Source organism: Leopardus geoffroyi, chromosome C2, assembly GCF_018350155.1.
Source record: "Leopardus geoffroyi isolate Oge1 chromosome C2, O.geoffroyi_Oge1_pat1.0, whole genome shotgun sequence".
Lineage (NCBI taxonomy): Eukaryota > Metazoa > Chordata > Mammalia > Carnivora > Felidae > Leopardus > Leopardus geoffroyi.
The window spans coordinates 3799934-3820648 of record NC_059333.1 but is presented as its reverse complement, the minus strand read 5'-3'; the positions used below and the strand labels follow the sequence as shown (position 1 = coordinate 3820648).

Below are 20715 nucleotides of genomic sequence, written 5' to 3'. Positions count from 1 at the left end.
TTCGTGGGTGCACGGCGGCCTCGTGCAGGTAAGGATCACAGAGAGGGCACCTGAAGTAGACACGCAGTCAGAATTTCATTTGTGAGCTTCCTGCCCACCGCTCGGGGCGGGGACTTTATGGAAATCGCGGAGCCACCCTCGGAGACTCTGCTCGTCGTGCTTGGCGGTTTGTGTTGCTCTTCCCCTTTAATCGCAGCTCGGGCTCCCTCTGGTTTCAGGAGGGGGGGGGCCTGCTTTCGCCTAAAGTTCTTCATGTTCCCCGAATCCCGCTCTCTGGTGTCCCAGAAACAACACTTCTCAGTCGTCCTTCTGAAGTGATGGCTTTATGCCTTGACTGATTCTACGGTGGATCCGAGAGAAGGAATTCCGATGTGGTTTTTGAGACCTTTTGCTATTTGGCAAGCCCTCGGCTTTGTCCTCCGGCCCGTGTGCCGATGCCCCCAAGGGGGGCTGGCTGGGACTCGGTCACCAGGCGCCGCCTCCCCATCTCCAGAGCAGCACTGGGAAAGGGGTGGCCCCGACTTGGATCCAGGGGTGGACACTTCCTCTCCGTGTGCCCTGGGCAAGTCCCTCGGCCTCTGTAAGCCTCGGTCCCCTCCTCTGACATTCATTCCGCCCCCCGCCCCCAGGGCTGCTGGGCTCACTGAGGCTGGTTCAATGGCATATGCAGAGGGCTTTGCGTCAAAACAGCCCTTGATGGCGATGCAGGAAAGATGTTGAGGGTGTCACTGGCAGGACCCTGTCTGTCTCACCACAGGGGCCAGTGGGGTTTTCAGCTCCTGCGCCCGAGGCCACAGGGGACAGCGGGCACTGTCAGCTGGGCTCCAGGAGCGGTGGCTGGGATAGAGAGGTTCATGTGCCGGGTACTGCCATCCTTGCAGCTCAACTGTACCCAGGCCCGCTCACGCCTTCGTGCCCCACGGCTGTCTCAGCGGGTCAGCATCTCAGAGAACCCCGATGGGATATTAACCAGGACGCCATTTCCCATCACCCAGGTCACACAGGTCACCTGGGGCCAGCAACCACGATGTTGGGGGCTCAGAGCCACTCTGATGCTGATGCCAAGATCCAAGCCCTCACGGGAATGCGTTTAAGTTAGGGGCAAGGGAGAATGTCTCATAATTTAGGATTCGATCGAACTGGCCTTGACATGCCCCTGGTCCAGAGATGCCTCCCTGCACGGTGGGAGGCACTGTGCTTCTTGAGAATAAAGCTGTGTAAGGAGGGAGAACGTGCATATGGGCTCCATGGGCTGCCTGCTGTCTGGATACAGATGGGCAGCTTTGGCGTGCGCAGGAGATTGTACACGTCGGTGTGCCGTGAGCGATCAGAGCCCCGGGCCCACGCTGGAACCCCCGAAGCCAGCCCCCCACCCCAGAACGCAGCCCTGTGGGAAATTTTACCGCCGAAAAGATCTGTAGTTAAATCCCACACATTTAAAAATAGTCGACGGTCTGTGTTTATTACCTGGCTCTTCCTAAGCCGCTTGGGGCTCCTTTCTTTTTTGTCGTCATTACTCAGAGCTGACGAACGTTTGAAAATAAAGCACGTGCTCGGACTGAGGGAAGGTTCTGTGTCAGGCCCTGCACGATGACGAACCCGGACCTGGCCTCAGTCGCAGACGCTCGCCGTGAGCTTGGCACGTGCGGAGGGGACTCCCAGTCTCAGGACCCCTTGGCCCTGTCAGTGGGATCCGCACGTAACCCCCCAGCTACCATTTGGTTGTCTAGGGAAAGAAAGCCACGTGTGACTCCTGGAGGAATCTAGAGGATTCTAGTGCCAGAACGGGTTTTATCCTGGGGAAACTGAGGCCAGGACGGGTAGGCGGTCTGTCCATGGCCACTCCCTAGTCGTGAGCATAGCTGGGGGGGGGGCCCTCGGCTGCCTCCCCCCACCTTACTCTTCCCTCTCCTTGTTTTTCTGTTCACCTTTAATTGCAAAGTTTAATCTGCTTCCTTTAACCTCATTATGAAAAGTCTACACTGGGGACCTGGTCTAACCAGGCTCTGTGCCGTGTGGATGACCCGAGAAAGTCAGAATGACACCGGATAGAAGAAACACTCGTTCTGGAAGATTTGCCAGATGGTACCACTCATCTCTTCTAGAACAGCCCGGGGCTTCCTTCCCGGAGGGAAGACCGTCCGTCGAGCTGCTCCTCGTGAGGCCTGCTGGCCTGTCCGCCATGTCCACAGAGGAGGGGGGACGTGGTCCTCGGGGGGACATGGCCCCGCAGGCAGCACCTGGGCATCGGCTGAGCGGGGCGGGGAGGGATTTACGGGCGTCCTGGTGCTGAGCTAACAAATCGCTACGGACCAGGCGGCCTCAGACAACACATGGGTTGTCTTCAAGTTTGGGACGTTAGGGCTGTGTTCCTTCTGGAGACTTCCAGGAAGAATCTTTTCCTTGCCTTTCCCAGCATCCAGCGGCTGTACCCCTGGTCTTGTGGCCCCTTCCCCATCTTCAGAGCCAACAGGGGGGCATCACCCGATTTGTCTCTTTCCTCAGCCTCTGCGTCCTTGGTCATGTCTCCAGTCCTGCCTCCGACCCGCCTGTCTCCCGCTTTCCCTTAGAAAGACTCTTGTGATTATTTTGAGCCTGCCCGGATAATCCAGGGTAATATCTCCATCTCAAGACCCTTAATTTAATCCCATCTGCAGGGTAACACAGATTCTCAGGATTAGGATGTGGACTTCTTTGGAGGCTAGTATTCGGTCCACTCCAGGGGTAGAGCACATATCCCCCCATCCCTGCCTCTTTCCCTCCTTCCCTCCCTCCCTTCCCTGTCCCCCCCACAACTCCACCCCGAACCCCCAACACTCAAGGCCTGACAACCACCCTGGGAGTTGCCGCTGGGGATTGCTTCGAACCAACGTGTTTCTAGTATACCTGGGTAAGCTTTGGAGACGGGGACTAGAACATTCTATCAGCGAATGGGCCCTGAGGTCACCTTTTCTCGGGCTCCCGTGGAAGTGGGGTGCTGATAGCAGCTGCCCTGAGGGCCCGTGAGGAGGTGGCCCCCGTGGGTGGCTCTGGAGACCGCGGTCCTAGGGGGCTCCCCCCGCCCCGCCCAGGGGCAGTGTGGCTTCCTGGTTAGGATGGCACCATGGGGAGTCTGGGTGTGATGGGGGAGCAGCGGGCACCCTGACAGGCCGTCTCATTCATGCTGCTGAGTTGGGTCTGGGCTCGCGTCCCCCTCACTCCGGGGTGTAGGGTGAGGTTCGTTTCCTCTCAGAGCTGCCTCAGTTTCCCCATTCTCCCCTAGAGCAGGCGCACACCAGCCCTACCTGGCCTTCCCACAGCTAGCAAGCGCACCCGCCTGAGAGAAGCGACCTGGTGGGAACCCAGCCACCTCTGGTGCCGGGCCAGTCCCCGCTCCAGAGTTCTAGAACAGGGTCACAAACCACCAAATCCGCCCGCCTCCTCGGTTTGTAAGTCAGGTTTATTGGAACGTGGCCACACCCATTTGCTTCTGCAGCAAAGCAGGGGAGTCCGTGGTTTATTCTGTGGGCACAGCCACCTGGGCCGGGTCTTGAGTGAGTGAGCGAGCAGACCCAGGAGGGCGGCCCCTCTGTGGCCTCTGCACAGCTGCCTGTGTGGGGACTGTTCCTGTACTGTTATTTTTATGGCGTGCGTGCCCCACCCCCGGCGGGGTCAGCGCCCTGGACCCTCAGGATGGCATTCGGCCCTTGGACGAGCACGGAAAGAGCCCTTCTCTGGGGGCGCCCGCTTCTCCGTCCGCTGCCCGGCACGGTGAGGCAGCGCGCCCTTGTTTGCCGAGGCTCAGAAACAAAACCTAGCGACGCACTGACCCTGGAAACCTCTCTAGAAACAGCCGCCTGTTCTAAAGCCACAACTCGGTCAATGAGGCCTGAGCCAGCGAGTCACTGGCTGGAGCCTGCAGGACATGCTGCTTGTTATTTTCTGCAGGTCACCAGGATCGGGGCCTAACGGGTCCCCGAGGGCTCCGACAGCGGGCCCCGATTTGCGGGCGCTGCCCTGAAACACGTCTGCCGAACCCCTTTGTCCCTGCGCCGCCGGGCTGGGTGGCTGGAGGCGCTTTAGTATCCGGGAGCGTCTGTTCGGTCAGAGGACGCCTGTCTTCCCACGTGCACTGAGGGGTCCCTAACATACACAGGGCTTGAGTCCTCCCTAAACCACAGAAGACCCTCCCTCACCCCGGCAGGAAGTGTTTGTTTTTACCTTGAGGGCGTTTTACGGAATGAAGATCTGGAAGGGGAGGGGAGGACTCGACCCGCTCCGAGCTCTTTGGGTGCACACAGGGCATTTTCAGCCCGAGCCCCCCCCCCCCCCCCGCCCCCGGGACCTCTCAGCTTCACCTGCCACCGGGTGGGTGGCAACCTGGGCCTCCGGGGAGGGAGGGGATCCTGTCTCTGGGGGGCGAGAGGCGCGTCATTTCTTCCCTTTCTCTGCGAAGTGCTTCACACAGTAGCAGACGGAACGCACGTGCCTGGGTTGAGCGGACGCTGATTTGGGCGGGGGGAGGGGTCAGGCCACGCTGGGGGGCGGGAGCAACGCCCAAACCCCGCGACTGCATTGCTGGCACTGGCGGCACATCAGGCCCCCGGCTGCAAGAGCCCCTGCTGGAGATTCGCACAGCCCTTGCAATGCTGGCCTTCTCTGCTGACCCGCTGTGGGGCCTTGGGCAGGTCACACGCCCTCTCTGGGCCCTGGCTTCTGGTCTGCAGCTTATGGGGAGGAACCCAGTACTCAGCTTGCTGTGGGGCACAGAGGGGAAGATGTGAGCGAAGAGGGTGCCGCGCTCACCCCGAGTGAGCGCTCCCAGAGCTGGCACTCGCCCGAGGGCCGGGCTATCCCCCGTCCTTCCCCTCCAAGGGCACGTTTCTACAAAATGAGACATCTGTGTGCCCCCCCAAGCTGAAGCTTTGCCGCTGTGTGTCCCCAGCACCTTGTGGGGGTCGACAGATGCCGCTGCCCCCTGAAGCACTGTTCGCCAACGTGGGTCCCCGTGACAGAGTGGCGCTAACCTCCTCTGAGGTGGAAGGGCCGGTGTCTGAGCAGAGTTCTCGTCCCTGGGCTGGAGGGACCTGGGGCACTGTCCTCTCTGTCTTTGTGTCTTTCTCTCCGCTCCTCTGTTGTGTGGGTTTTGATCTGGCTTCTTGCCCGGCTGTTTTAGGGATGGGCTGTCCCCACGCGGCAGGGGGGCCCTGCCCCTCTATGGTTTCCACACTTGGCGATTCCCGGAAAATCACTGCCTCACCAGAAGCAGCAGGGAGAGCACGCATATCGAGTGTCCACAGCGCACGAAGGAGGTGGCTCCCCCATCGTGCCAAGAGCTGGGCTGGGCCGAGCTCAAGCTCGGGACGTAGGGCGGGGGTTTGGGACGCCTCACGTATTCTCGCATTCCGTATTTCTGCAAGGGGTCAAGCGCAAGGCTCTGCAGCCAAGGACGAGTTTGCTGCGCAAATAGAGTGAGCACGTGTGGGACACTCACAAACACGATTCTAATGGGTGCGCCCGGTCCTTGGGCACCACACTGGGGGCCCCACGTCCGAGTGTGAACTCGGACCCTCGCGGGTCCAGACAGACTGGTGATTTCTTGGTTCCCTGTCACTTTTACGATTCTTCACTCCCGAATGTGTGTTCGCTGTTTCTAAAGAAAAGCAGGTTTCTGATCTTAAAGAAGCACAGCCCCACGCCGGGTCTGGTACCTTCTCCGCCACCGGACCCGTGCAGGCCCCACTCGGGAGGACCCCCTCGGCCAGCCCGCCGCATGCACCTGGCCTCACTGGCTGCCCTGGGAGCCAGCGCCCCTCCCCGAGGCATGAGTCGTCAGCCTCACCAGCCTCGCTCCACCTGGCCCTGGCCCACGAAGCCACTACGGGGTTCGTGGGCACATGTACAGTCCCAGTCGGTGGCTCTAAATGACAAGACCACAGGCCACACCCCTACGGGCCCAGCTTCTCTTGAAAGGGCCAGATGAGTCCACTGCTCCCACGGGTTTGGTGCACATGCCGGTGTGCCGGCCGTGGGCATCACTGCCTGTGTGAGTTGTGCTATTATCTGGTGCCCAGTGTGCACCCCAATACCAAGGGGCAGCCCCAGGTGCTGTCAGAGGAGCCCCCATGGGCTCTGCCCAGAGGGAAGGGCCTCTCGGAACCCCGGGGCACAAGGCCGCCCCCAGGCCGTCAGACGGCCCTTGGCCCGCACATGGCCTGGTGACCATCTCAGCGAGTCACCTACATCCTCGGGAGGTTACTGGTTCACAGGACAGACTCAAGGGAGGGTTTGCTCGGGAGTAACCCCGATCCCCACCTGAACTGCCCACCGGGAGGCCAGGAAGGAGCAGACGCCTGCCTGGAATTACTGCGCCCTCAGTGATGTCATTCGGGTCCCTGTGGCCCAGGCCCCGGGGCGCCTGATGAGGTCCCACCGCACGGGGAGCTTGACCTTGCAGAGGAGAAGCCTCTGCTGATCCCCAGCTTTTCCACGTGTCCGTCCGCCACGGGGCAGATGCAGACGTCGTCCTTGGGGTCCCAGCCCCGGCCTGCAGCTGGTCTCCCTCTGCTCCTTCCGCTAAGTCCCCCACATCCCAGCGGTAGGAATGTGAGCTGCTCTGCCCCTTCCTACCTGGCGCGATCTCCCCAGGGGACTCTGCCGCTCTCCGTAATGAGGCAGATCGCGGGGCCACAGGCTTCCTGCCTTTTGCTTCTGCTTCTCTCTGCCTGATTAAACAAGTCCTCGGGGACTCCCTGTCCAAATCGAGGTGGCACATGGTGACAGGTGCGGGGTTGAGTGGCCCCATCTGTGGAAGATGAGTAGACAGCTGGGCGAGAACCCCCCCCCCCAGGCCCGTGCAGGTTTGGGGGTATGGGGAGCATACAGCCAGCGACTGGGGAGAAAGTCGAAAGGAGGGGCTCCCTGCCTGGAGGGCTTCACCGGCCCCTGTAAGTGTTGGCCGTGGGGGGTGAAACGCTTCGTTTGCGTGACTGTGGTCCTGGAGGGGTCCCTTCTGAGCACGTTTCTCAGGAACTGAGAAAATGGGTCCGAATCAGGAGTCTTTACCTGTGGGTCCAGCTGCCTCTGTTTTATTGTCGCACGTTGAACCATCTACTCGAAGGCAGGCGAACGTGGCTGTCTCTGTGACGCATGGTCCTTCTCCTTTTACGAGGCTCTCGGATGGAGACTTGGCAGAGCTTCCAAAGCAATTTGACGTGGCTGCAAAACGACAAGCCCTTAATTATTAATTAATTAATACTATTTTAATTATTTGATTAGAAGGCGATGGTTTATGAAGAAATCTCGCGTGAATAGTTTGTGTGTGTACAAACTGCAAATAAATGAAATAACCGTTTCGTTAATAAACACACTTGCGGGGTGCCTGGGTGGCTCAGTCGGTTGAGCGTCCGACTTCGGCTCAGGTCATGATCTCGCGGTCCGTGAGTTCGAGCCCCACATCGGGCTCTGTGCTGACAGCTCGGAGCCTGGAGCCTACTTCTGATTCTGTCTCCCTCTCTCTCTGTCCCTCCCCCACTCGCTCTCTCAAAAATGAATGTTAAGGGGCGCCTGGGTGGCGCAGTCGGTTAAGCATCCAACTTCAGCCAGGTCACGATCTCGCGGTCCGTGAGTTCGAGCCCCGCATCGGGCTCTGTGCTGACAGCTCGGAGCCTGGAGCCTGTGTCGGATTCTGTGTCTCCCTCTCTCTCTGCCCCTCCCCCGTTCACGCTCTCTCTCTGTCTCAAAAATAAAAAAACGTTAAAAAAAATTTTTAAAAAATAAGCAAATAAAACTTGCTCCCCATCATGGGGGCGGAAGTGACATGGCTGGCGGTGTGGCCCTGGGTTGAGCTCTGTTCACACTGGCTGTGGGGGTCCTGAAGGAGACACCAGACCCCCTGGTCTTATTCCAAAACGAGGTGGTGGATTCCCTGTAGGCCAGATAATTAATGCACATGCAGTTGCTTTATAAACACTAGAGCAGCGCACGTGTGCGGGTCGCTGCTAACGTAATGCCGGGGGGTGTGCCACTGAGGAAGACGGGGGCACACGGGCGGTGGGCTTTTGCCCTAAGAACTCAGCATTTAGGCCACGCGTGTAAGATCTTGCTTTCTGGCCGTGGTTACGTCGTCGGGTGTTCTTGTGGGTTTGCCTGTATTGCCTGGAGGAAAAGCCCATGATCCCTGCGATCGGCAGCTGGGAAACGGGTGTGATGCGCTTTTCTGCAGGATACAAGACCCTTCTGAAAGGCATCTCCGGGAAGTTCAACAGCGGGGAGCTGGTGGCCATCATGGGTCCCTCTGGGGCCGGGAAGTCCACACTCATGAACATTCTGGCTGGATACAGGTGAGCACGCCTCTGCGGAGAAACAGGTCCTCACCCCGTGGTTGGCCTGTGGGTGGCAGTCGGGAGAGAGAAGCCCCTTCTGTTCGACCTGTCACTTCTTAAGGTTCTGTACAGACGGTGACCTGTGGGGTTTAGCAGCGAGAGGCCTTGGGATCCGGGAAGGAAGCCCTGCAGGGACGGCAGTGACTTTGAAAGTGTCAGAGGGCAGCACCTGCTCAATGTCCCGTGACGGTGGAGGGTGGACGGCCCACGTGCAGGGGAAGGCGGCCACGGGACGGAGCAGCCAGGTGGGCTCCCTCGTGGGCTCAGCCGCGGCCAGGCGCAGGATAGGAAGAAGGAGGAAGGTCAAGGCTGGGGAGGGGACGGCAGGAGAACTCTAAGACTAGTGTGAGTCAGGGTCTAATGACTAGTGTGAGTCAGGGTCTAAGATGAGCAGGAGGACCGTCAGGCTGGGTCCCCGAGCTCACGCACTCCTGCCAGTGCCTGTGTTAGCCCCGGACATCCTGCCCCGTGTCATTCCTGGGGGCGTCGCCGGAAAGCCCAGTCCCCATGGGTGTTAAAACTGTGCTCCTCAAGTTGCCTGTCTTCAGCTCTCGGGCTTGCATTTGCTAACTGCAGCAAAAAACACTGTTGATACTCAGGAGAATATCATCTCCTGGAAACAAAAAGACACTATCACCTCTTTCCTTGGGACCTCTGCATTACTCCTTAATGCCAGAAATTAGGATTTTTAAAACCCTGACAAAGGTTGAAGTCAACGTCCAGCATCAGGGGGTGCATGGGTGGGGGGGGGGCAGCCACTGTCAGCACATCCCACACCCACAGTTGCTGCCTGGCCTAGGGGTGCTCAGGCAGTCTGGGGCTGTGGACCACTGCCTGGAGGTGGCTATTCCCTGGGCGGGGGGATCCCAGCCCATTGCCTGGAGGAAAGAGCCCAAGGTCATAGTAACGGCCGGGATGAGGCTGGAAACCAGACTCCGTAATTTCACTGGTCTCCACTGTGCCCCGAGACATCCAGGAGGCACTTCCTTAGGGGGCTGTCCCGGCCTCCCCCACCTCCCTGGGCCAGTGCAGATGCACCGTGGGTCTGGGAGGGGGAGGCCGTGCCCTTCAGGTCTCCGGGGTGCACACGCCATGTCCCGACCTGTCGCTGGGCCAGGGGACAAATTCCCCTGTGGAGAAGGAGCATCCGCTTGGCCGAATGGATGCAGGGCCCAGACCCCCTCCTCTGAGCCACCCGCACACAGGGAGCCTGCTCGGTCTCCGCCCTCAGGAGCTGGTTCCTATATAGCGGCCACACCCCCAGCTGCAGAGTCTTGGCCTTCGGGGTAGCCTTGGCCGCTCACGACATCGCTCAGAAGCCAATCTCACAAACCCCAGCACAGTGTGGGGGGGGGGGCACGTCCCACCTGGTGGCCGTGCGTGGGAGCACCCACGTGCATCTTTGTTCGTAAGCGCTGGTTACTTACGGATTCGGTTCACCTCCCCGTCCATCCCGAGCGTGGTCTCCGTGCAGCTCCTTCCTGCGAGTCCTGGTACTGTTCTGGGTCCCCATCCCCTCCTGCCTGCCCCTTGGTGTCCCTGCGGTAAACGGTCCGTCGGGAAGATGCTGGGAGGGGCCTCCTCCCTCCCCAGGGCCCTGGAGGAGGAGCTGACGGTGTCCGCTCTCGGCTCTGCAGGGAGACTGGCATGAAGGGGGTCGTCCTCATCAACGGCCTGCCCCGGGATCTGCGCTGCTTCCGGAAGGTGTCCTGTTACATCATGCAGGACGACATGCTGTTGCCACACCTCACTGTGCAGGAAGCCATGATGGTGAGCCGCCCACCAGCCTGAGCCCACCCCCCTCCCCCCCCCCCATTAGAGCAGTGCCCGGCGTGGGGCTGGGGGCTCTGCGGGCCACCTCCCTCCAGCGCAGGTCTCACACCAGGCATGCTGTTTGGACAGCTTCATTGAAAACAAACTCCCAAGACCCTGACTTCTCATAGACTCTGGATGGCAAATTCATGGCCAAGTTTGTGTGTTTACTGATACACCATCAGACACACCCCTATCACCCCTAAGGGCCATCAGCTGCCCTTAGTTGTTTGTGGCTTTGGGCCCAAGTTCCCCGATCTGGTGCCTGGGTTAGGTCCTTGAGGGTCTCGTCCTCAGCCCCCCGCTGGTTGTGCATGGGGCTGCTAGCTTTTCTGCCTTGGCCTCACCCGCTGCAAAAGATAGCGTGTGGCCCCCAGGTCCCTCCTGGCACCGTGGGGAATGTTCTGGGGTGCTCTGCCTGGGGCCTGGTCAGTAAACAGGCTTTTACCTTCACTCTCCTGCCCCAGAGAGGTCTTGCCCTGTGCTCCTGACCCGGACAGGGCAAAGCTTCCTCTCTGCAGGCTTGGAGAGGGCTGCCTGCCAATTTATCTGAAGGGCAACTCCAAGGGCTTCTCAGATTGGCAAAGGGGAGCAGGTAAGATGTCGGATACGCCACCTGTCCCCAACCTGCTCTGTGGGTTGTCTTCATTCACGTGCCTGGTGCTGAATGTTCTGGAAGGAGAGACCTCTCCACCAGGCTGGGCCTTGCCGACAGACACACATGCTCAGTGCCTCTAATGGCTTATTCTGCCTCCAAATGGCCATTCTCATGGGGCACAGGGAACTTAGGAGGGGTTACGAAAAGAACAGTCGATTTAGAAAATTCAAACTTAGTTGTTCGCCTTTCTCCTGGGAGACCAGAGTTTAGCTTCTTGGCGAGTTACTGAGCTAAATGCTTGGTTACTTGACTGAGAAGCTTCATTTCGATTTCCAGCTCGATCACTGCTTTCTTTTGCAGACAAGATTGGTGACTCTCACCAAGCTGTCACCAGGCTGTGCTGTGAAATCCATTTTCAGCATGAAATTAAATAAGATTTTGATTTTGAGAGTTGTATGATACCTTGAAAACCACCTCTCTCTTGGGGAAATCGTGCCTTTGACTTCAGAAGGTCCTGTCACAGGGGTGGGGGTGACACCAGCCACCCACACCCAGTCCCAGGCATGTGTCGCGACAGCTGTGCCTTTCCACGTGCTGCTTCTGATCCTTACCACCACCACGCAGACCACCAGGTGACACTCAGTGTTACCTAGCAGGCAGCCGGCCCTGTGAGCCACCCAGGCCTGGATGGGAGGTGTGCCCGTCTCCCAGGGCGGCCCACGGTACCCGGCAGGGCAGAACCAGGGCTGACACTGGATGCCAATTGCTACCCAAGGTTTTACCCAGCAGCATTGTGCACAGCCAACCGGATCTCAAACAAAACAAAACAATGCCGGGGGAGGGGGGGGGTCCTAATATTTAGCACTTTCCAATTTCTGCGGTGTGAGCACCCCCACTGTGGATAGCGTTAAGCTGTCCAGTGGTTTAACGGGTGGCCTGGTCTTTAAGCCCCTGATGCCTGGGGTTTCCTTGACTGTCAGCTGCCCCTACCCACCTTCTCTTGTGGGCACAGCAGAGAAGCCGTCTGAGATGACAGGAAGCAATCCAGACACGTACTGCTCTCTGGGACCCCGCCTTTGTTAAGCCAACGGGGGTAGGAAGCCAAGAGCTCCAGGGGCTTTCCTCCATTATCTGGCAGCGTGGCCGCTCAGGCTCCAGCCCACAGCAGACCAGTGAGTTAGCTTGCCCTGCTGACCGCAGTCTGTTCTGATTCCCCACCCTGCAGGTGTCTGCACATCTGAAGCTCCAGGAGAAGGACGAAGGCAGGAGGGAGATGGTAAGTGTGGGATTGGGCCACGGGTGGTCCAGAAAGTGCGTGAGATCCCTTTGGCCGAGGCTTGGGGAGGGACTTTGTGGCCCTGCTTTTGTTTGCTGGTTCGTCACCTAGCCTTCTGCATGGGGGACAGTGACATCTCCGTGTGCGCCCCAGGCTTGGCAGCCGGGACCCAGGAGTGGCCGCCTTGTCACAAGACTTACAGCTCTTAGCATAGCCACCAAATGGCAAGGGCGCGGCAGGAAAGCTTAGGTGGTCAGAGGACACCAGCCTCAACACTAGACCAAGCGTTCTGCCCCTTTTTAGTGTTTAATGTGCTTTGTACTCCATTGTTGTTGTTTTTTATAAAACACTAACAATGAAGATGGTTAGTCACTCGCTTAAAAATAACCAGCCTCCACCCACACGCACTCACAAGAAGATATTTTGTTCTTAACGTGTTATTAAGCAGCCTTAAAAAAATCAAATAAGTAAGTTTCCAGGATGCTGGAGGCCTTCTAAATTTTCATCCCCCTCCTCGCCGCTTCCCTAAAGCCCAGGGCACAGGGAAGGTGCCGGGTCAGCACCCCATCGGGAGTGGGCAAGCCACACTCAGCGGCGGGTATGACGGATTTATGTTTACACATCGTCTGGGGGAGACTCAACTTCCCTCCTCCGCTCCCCGGCTAGCCTGGTGCTAGTGGGATTTCAATGGAAGAGTAAAATTGGGCGAAATCCCACTCTCGCAGTACTCTCTTGTCTTCTGATACCATCAGAAGACGACAGTCCGGAGGCAGAAAGAGTAGGCTGCAGGTTCAGCACCAGCGGTGCTGGTCAGCGCCTTACGTTTGCCGTAATCTGCAGTGATGAGAGGCAGGGCCCGGTTAAGGAACATTAATAGCAAGTCTATTTCCCACGTCTGTTCCCTCTCCCATGGCACATCCTAGTTCATGTTCCAGGAGTGTGCCATGAAAACAATGCTGGGCATCACTGGGGCTCCTTCTCTCCCCTCTGCCCCCCACCCCGACCCTGGCCTGGCCGGCGCCCTTCAGATCCCTCAGGGTCAGCCCCGGGAGTCCGAGGTCAGCCACGTGGTGGGTGCAGGTGGGAGCTGAGCAAAGACCCCTGCTGCTGTCAGGATGCCCCCTGTGGCGTTCTTTTATTCTGAAGCCCAAAGGAATGAAATAGATTGCTGGAACCCGGGACAGAGACGGGGCAAATGTGGGGACCCCCTTAGGAAGGTGGGAGGGGTGGGCTGGGTCGTTGGTGCCGAACGTGGAAGGCCCCCAGGAGTGAACAACCACCTCGGGCCCGCCGGGGAAAGCCGTGGAGGGAAGGCCCCTCGGAGCGAGGGAGGGCCAGGTTATAGTTCCGCTCAGGACTACACAATATGGTGGTGAGTGGACAGGGGAGGTGGAGGGTCTTGCTAACACGGAGAGGGCCCTGCCCTGAGGCGGAGCTAGATCCACAGGGGGGCCCCTTCAGCTCTGGCCTCCTAGGACCCGCTGGATAACCTTGGGTCGCTGCCTCCAGCGCTCTGGACCGTTGTCTGTAATGAGGGCTAGAGACCACGGCCGCCCCTGCCCTCTGGGCAGTGTGAAGCTGACTTAGCTCATGGATCCACAGAGCAGACTCGCGGTGATCTTCCTGCAGCACGACTCTCCTGGACAGTCCTCTCCGTGGGGAAAGGGAACAGGAACGTAGCTTTCGCTGGAGGGCTGGGAGGGCAATGCGTGCTTCTCGGCTGACATTCTGTATCACACACAGGCCCTCTTGCCTCCTGAGCCAGGTCTTCAGAAACCGGCTTCCAGCCCCCATCAGGGAGCTGGTCGGGGTCTTTGGGGAGGGCCGTGGAACCCACTCTTCCTGCTCTAGCAGAAGGGACGGGGCGAGAAGGCCTTCTTGGTGGGGCGAGCAGGTGTCTCCCGGGCGGGCCACGCCTGTGCACATGTCCTCCATACGCCTGACCTAAGACACGAGCAGACCAGAGCCTCATGCTGTTCTCAGCTGGGTTACAAGAGCAAAGACAGCAAGTCAGTGAGGGTCTCGTCTGCCAGCTGTGTGGCTGATCGTCCCGAGGGAGCAAGAGGCTTGCCCCGTCTCCAGATTCGTCTGCTGCTGGACCGAGCGAGGCCGTGAGCATGCACGCCTAGAGGTGGTCTTGGGTCCCGCACACATTTCTTACTGGAAGCCCCCGTTCTGGTTTTCAGCCAGGTGTGGGTCCCGCCTCCCCCGAGAATGCATCTGCCGGATTGGCTGGTTATTTCCAGGATGAAACAGTGGCGAGTGTGACTCATTTCCCCCCAGCCTGAGTTACAGTTGTTTGTATCTTGTGGAAACACAATAGAATGGAATGTTCTATTTTTTAAAAAAAAAATTTTAGCCTTTATTTTTGAGAGAGAGAAAGAGAGAGAGAGAGAGCACAAGCAGGGGAGGGGCAGAGAGAGGGAGACACAGAATCCGAAGCAGGCTCCGGGCTCCAGGCTGTCAGCACAGAGCCTGACACGGGGCTCAAACTCACGAACCGTGAGATCATGGCCTGAGCCGAAGTCAGATGCTTAATCGACTGAGCCACCCAGGTGCCCTTAGGATAGAATGTTCTACTAGGTAATGGAATGTGTTGTCCACAGCCTTCCTTGGTTCCCAGAAAAGCAGCCTCAGCCCTCCAGTGTCCCCAGCAAGGGGCTTTCTCAGGAGCAAGGTCTCCCAGGGCTGGGACATTGTTCTTTCTGACTAGTTTTAGAAAAAAACCAACCAGCAGAGCATGACTCTTGAGAGAAAGCCGGAGAAATGGGCTGGACAGGCAGGAGAAGGACAGACACCGATATTTGCCTCCACCTCCTGTGTCCTGTCTGTGGGGGCCGAGGGTACATGGAACGGGGACCACACCTGACCACAAGGAGGGATCCCCAAGAGGACAGATCGTGGACAGGACAGGGCATGCTCCGTGCTGCAGGGGGGCCCCAAAGACGAACCTGGAACAACCAGAATGACCCTTCGTTCTGCAAGTTCAGTCTGTGTCCCAGAAGACCAAATGAGCTTGGTGGCTCTGGGAAAGCCAACAGGTGCCGTCTGCAGGGGAAGGAAGTGGGCCAGGGCACACACCACCCCCCCCCCCCGCAGCCCCCTTTTGATGGCCCTTCCCAGGAAACCTCGCTGACCTTCTTTCTAGGTTGGAATCCCTCAAATGCAGTGTGTCCTAGAAGGGCCGTGGGTTGGGTTTATTGGTCAGCAAGGGAAGAGCCTGGTGGGATTCAGACCCAAGTCCGTCTGACCTGACTGCCTCCCAGGCTGTGGGGCAGTGGTGCCCCAGCTCTTATCATCACCCAGGCTTGCATTCTGTACTGACCGTGCACCAGGAATTCAAGAGCTGGAGTGAAAATTTTCTTCCCTGGGAGTTCTTTCTCCTTTGGGATGACCTCATCTCCCCAGAGAAGCCACTGGACTGGGGTCCGCCTGCTTCTGCCACCAGGGGCCAGGATGGTGGCCGTGGTGGGACCTCCAGGGGGGCTGGCCCTGGGCGGCGAGCCTGGTGTGGACGCGGGACAGCGGCGGTGGCCCCCCGCCTTCCCAGGGGCTGCCTCCGGGAAGACACTGCACTTAAGCCTGCTGACTTTCTGTTCCCTGAGCCCATGCTGGGTCAGTCATCTGGAGCGGACAGGAAGGCGTCGTCCCAGTGGACTGTTTGTATCCCGGTGCCCAGCCTGCTTCCCGGGGGCTGGCCTCGGGGGGGCCACCGTGGAGGGTGGTGACGGCTTTAAGCGGTTTCCTGGCCTTGCTGGCACGTCGGACACCTGGTTCTTCTATTGACAAGTGCCAAGGGGCAGCTTTCCTTCTTCCGGAGAGACCCGGCCTGCGTGGGGCGCGTCTGCAGGAACCGCGTGCGCTAAGAATGGTGGCATTGGTCGCTGCTGTTGATTAAATGCTTCCTGTGTGCCAAGCCCTGAGCTGGGTGTTTTGATATCTTCTCCCATTTAACTGCCACGATGGCCCTCCCCTCTGTGCTGGTCAGAACCCTGATCATCCTCTGTGCGTCTGCCGGTCTACCTGTTCTATAAACGGTGATTGGGCACCTTCCCTGACCTGGGCCCTGAGCGAGGCTTAAAGAGCCCCACAAGGTCACCTCTGCAGGAGGCATATCGGAGACTCCGCCCCAGGCGGGCCTGGCTCCAGCACTGGGCCTCCTGGGCCCAAATCAGGACCTCGGACTTGGAAACTCACCTGTCCACTCGGCAATGGGCCCTGCTCTGCAGTCCCATCCGTGTGTATCCACTAGTGGGATGCAGGAGGCAGCAGGTGTTTCCACATGGACCCTGTAGGTGGTGAAGTGTGGTGGGCAGTCCCTGACGGATACTCTGGCCCTATTGCTCCCTCAGGTCAAGGAGATCCTGACGGCTCTGGGCTTGCTCTCTTGCGCCAACACGAGAACCGGAAGCCTCTCGGGCGGCCAGCGGAAGCGCCTGGCCATCGCACTGGAGCTGGTGAACAACCCTCCCGTCATGTTCTTCGATGAGCCCACCAGGTAATCAGGAGCAATGAGGGAGGAGCCCCGTCCTCCCCATCAGCAGTGTCCCCGGGGGGCCCCAGAGTAGCCTCAGAAGGGGGGAGGCATGTGCTCTGCCTGCCCATCTTTCTCTCCTATCCCGGGGTCCCCGAGGGGAAGCCTGACTTCCCTCCCTCTCTCCATCCGCTTCTAGAAGACATGACAGGCTCAGGCGTGCAGCACAGGCCTCCCCGTGTGAGCTGAATACAGGGTATGGTTGGGGGGTCCCACAGGCATCTGACGGTGCCCCTTGCCTTGCAGCGGCCTGGACAGTGCCTCCTGCTTCCAGGTGGTCTCCCTGATGAAAGGACTGGCCCAAGGAGGGAGGTCCATCATCTGCACTGTCCATCAGCCCAGCGCCAAGCTCTTCGAGCTCTTTGACCAGGTGCGCAGACCACTTGATGATAGCCCGAGTGAAGCCAAGTCCCAGGGACTCTGCTTCCTGTCGGTTCCCGGAGGCGTCTTCATTTCTGAATGGCCTCAAGTGTTATTTTTCATAAGACTTTGGAGTCATCGGCAGCTAAGGTGGTAGGGCAGGAGGGGGTCGAGAGAGCTGGCCAGCGTTATCTCTCTGGGGCTGGTATCTAGCCAAGGGGTCTTGGGCAAGTCACCGACATTGTGGAAGCTTCATCCTCCACCCCCACCCCTGTAACAATGGGGAACACCTGCTTTACAGAATTAAATGGCAGGTTATCACGTGTGCACGACATCATCTCTTTTATAAATCTTAGGTTTCAGTATTATAATAAGCAAAAAAAAAAAAAAAAAAAAAAAAAAAAGGCCCAGGGATGAAATGTGTATAGCTTCAAAAATCTTTCCTAGCAGGCAGTGAGTGTGAAGGGGCAGGAAGCAATATAGTAAAGTAATGCCTGTCCATGTAATACCTTCCCTGACTTAAAGTTCCCTTTGAACTTTAACAGTTTGGGGGAGGTAATGTATAGCTGTCCTGAAAATGAGAAAAATTGATTGATGGAAGGTGGATGGACGTAGGATGAATAGATGGATGGTTGATTGGGTGGTGGGTGGATGGAAGGATAGATGGATGAAAGGTTGAATGGGTGGTGGATGGGTGGGTGGGTGGGTGGGTGGATGGGTAGAAAGGTGGATGGAAGGATGGATGGATGGATGGATGGTTGATTGGGTGGTGGGTGGATGGAAGGATAGATGGATGAAAGGTTGAATGGGTAGTGGATGGGTGGGTGGGTGGGTGGATGAGTGGATGAGTGGAAAGGTGGATGGATGGATGGCTGAATGGGTGGGGGATGCATGGATAGATCAATGGATGGATGGATGGGTGGGTGGGTAAATGGGTGGGTGGGTGGATGGATGGGTGGGTGGTTAGATGGAGGGGTGGAGGGGTGGGTGGGTGAGTGGGTATAAGGATTGGTGAGTGGGTGGGTGGACGGTTGAATGGGTGGTGGGTGGAGGGGTGGACGGATTGACAGCTCTTGTTGCTTTACAAAGGAAGACAAGGTTGGTGTTCTCCCTTTCCTTACTTTTTTCCAGCTTTATGTCCTTAGTCAAGGACAATGTGTGTACCGGGGAAAAGTCTCAAACCTTGTACCATACTTGAGGGAATTAGGTCTGAATTGCCCAACCTATCACAACCCTGCTGATTTTGGTAAGTAGAGGCTTGACCAGCTGGAGGGGAAAGAAAAGGGCTCTTCTCCACTCCCAGTGGGTTTCTGCTTTTACCTGAAGCCCCAAAATCTGGAATTCCTTCACTATTCCAAACATGGGTCAAGTGCCATCCTGCGGTGGAGCTTTTAAGAACAGAGAAGAGGTTTTCTTTCCTCCAGATAAGATACCTGGGAACTAGAACAAGGGAGCTGTTAGGAGCAGAATTTCCTAATGCTATGCTGTGTTACGCTTCTGCTTTTAAAGAAGTTATTTCTGGAAAGAAATAACCTTTAAAAATAAAAAGTGACCCTTTTGCGTCGGTTAACCGAATTGTTAAAATGCTGATTTAAACTTTGACCAAACATAGCAAAAAAGGCGATGCTCAGTGTCCAGAGACTATGTTGATGGTCCGAGCTCCTCCTTCTGAGCTGGTGGTCCTGGGATTGGTGGCCTTGGTGCTTGGAGGTCAGTTGAACCATTTCACGGGCCTTGAGATGCAGGGGCCCACACCTCCGTGCTGGCAGTGCTCCCAGGCATTCTCCTCTCTACCCACACCCTCCAGGGCACTGACCATTGCCAGCCATCACTTTCCCCCCACCGGGTCCCCATGCCCAGCACCGTCCTCCACATCACGCTTCCCCGCATAGCTCTCAGCAAACCCAACAGCCTCTCCAGGCCGTCTCCAAAACCAAATGTCCTCCACCTTGCTTTGCAAGCTGGAGTCCCTGGCATCCCTCTTGCCTTCTCTTTCTCTCCAGCTTCATGTTTACTAGACCCCCAAGTGCTGGAGATCCCCGATTCTGTGCTGTTCCCCCACCTCAACCCCGGTGCCAGGGTCCAATCTTTGCCAGCGCCTCCTGCCTTCCGTGCCTGCTGAGCCACACACTGAGTGGTCTAAAACCTCGTGGTTCTGGGGGCCAGAAAGAAGTCAAGGTGTGGGCAGGGCCGTGCTGCCTCTGAAAGTCCCAGGGGAGGCTCCTTCCCTCCTCTTCCAGCTCCTGCTGGCTCCAGCGTTCCTGGGCTTGTGGCTGTGTCCCTCCAATCTCCAGGCAACATGTTCTGGTTTATGACAGGACCTAGGAGGGCTTGACCACCCTGGTTTAGGGGTTCGGGCTCGGGGAAAGCAGACAGCTGGTTTTGCAGAGGACAGAACCAAAAAATCAAGGCCGGGGACTTTGGGCCTCAGCAAGGATGTTAGGGAGAGGTGGGGCCGTGGGAAGGAGGCACCAAGACCTCAGGTCGGGAGCGAGAAGGGGCAGCAGTAGTGTGGGGTGTGGAACCAGGGGCCAAGGAGAGGCCAGTGGGAGCCAGAGACAGGGTCTGACATCCCTGGGGATGGAGAGTTGGGGTTGATGGTCCCACGCAGCCTGGTGCTTCCGGGGCCCTTCTCCATGGTGCTGAAGAATCACTCCCGCCTCGGCCCATAGGGACACACAAGCCCCCTTCTGCTCACCTTCTGGCTCCAACCCTGCGGCCTGAATGCCTGAAACAGGCATTCAATTAACATCAGTGGGTGGATAAGTCAATAGATGGTGAGCTAATGACCTCCCAGGCTCCCTGGCATCACCACCTGAATTTGCATTTCTAGGATCCGACATGATGAATGGCCTTTCTGGGTGGGAGGGGAGGGGAGTTTAGGGCTGAAAACACACTGGCCGTGAAATGATTTCATCGTGTCACACAGCGTCCATATAATGGGTTGAAAATATCCCCGCAAGGCTAATGGCTGTGTTGTCGCAAAACGAGCACCGCCTGGCTCCATGGGAGGGACCTGGGGGCACCTCTCTGGGGCCCGAGGCTGACCCGCCTGTGTCTCCTGCAGTCATGGAGGTAGCGTCCGGTGAATACGGTGACCAGAACAGCCGCCTGGTGAGAGCCGTCCGGGAGGGCATGTGTGATTCTGACCACAGGAGAGAGCCTGGGGGGGATGCCGAGGTGAACCCTTTTCTTTGGCACCGGCCCTCTGAAGAGGTAAAGCAGGCAAAACGATTAAAGGGGTTGAGAAAGGTAATGCAAACCCCCGGCCCCCCCGTGGGACGGCTGCATGCTGCCCCTTGCACGCTACTGCATGGGGGCTCCGAGCCGGGGGGGAGGCGCGTCCCGGGCGGGCGGCTCACCCCTCCCCCTTCCCGCGTGTGTCCCCAGGACTCCACCTCCATGGAAGGCTGTCACAGCTTCTCAGCCAGCTGCCTCACCCAGTTCTGCATTCTCTTCAAAAGGACCTTCCTCAGTATCATGAGGGATTCGGTAAGGGTGTTTGCAGATATTCTCCCGTGTCTCGTGCGTGTCGAGTCATTTTCCGCTTTATTCATCCCGATGGGGCTCTCGGATTGCTTTCCCTGCATCTGCATCAGTCAGCTTTCCCTCCACGATGCTGCTGTGACAAACAGCCCCCAGATGCCAGTGGCTACAATAGGAAACGTGTATGTCTCACTGGTGTCGTGCGTTGGTGGCTGTGGCTTGTGGCCCTGCCTCACGTGTCTCATCCTGGAACCCGGAGCGGACACGCGGCTCCTTTTCTGGGACG

At 58.0% G+C, this 20715-nt stretch overlaps 1 protein-coding gene across 5 annotated transcripts in view; it reads left to right on the top strand.

Moving 5' to 3' along the window:
* The window catches only part of ABCG1 (ATP binding cassette subfamily G member 1), an 81041-nt gene that overhangs the window by 44995 nt on the left and 15331 nt on the right, over positions 1-20715 (top strand). For 3 of the 5 annotated variants that reach the window (XM_045501297.1, XM_045501295.1, XM_045501298.1), the window contains 8 exons: positions 8204-8321; positions 10001-10133; positions 11999-12049; positions 16402-16547; positions 16830-16953; positions 18075-18189; positions 20011-20195; positions 20334-20435. In XM_045501297.1, the coding sequence (XP_045357253.1) occupies positions 8204-8321; positions 10001-10133; positions 11999-12049; positions 16402-16547; positions 16830-16953; positions 18075-18189; positions 20011-20195; positions 20334-20435 (974 nt within the window). The remainder of the gene's footprint in view (positions 1-8203; positions 8322-10000; positions 10134-11998; positions 12050-16401; positions 16548-16829; positions 16954-18074; positions 18190-20010; positions 20196-20333; positions 20436-20715) is intronic. The other 2 variants (XM_045501296.1, XM_045501299.1) reach the window with 1 other exon arrangement.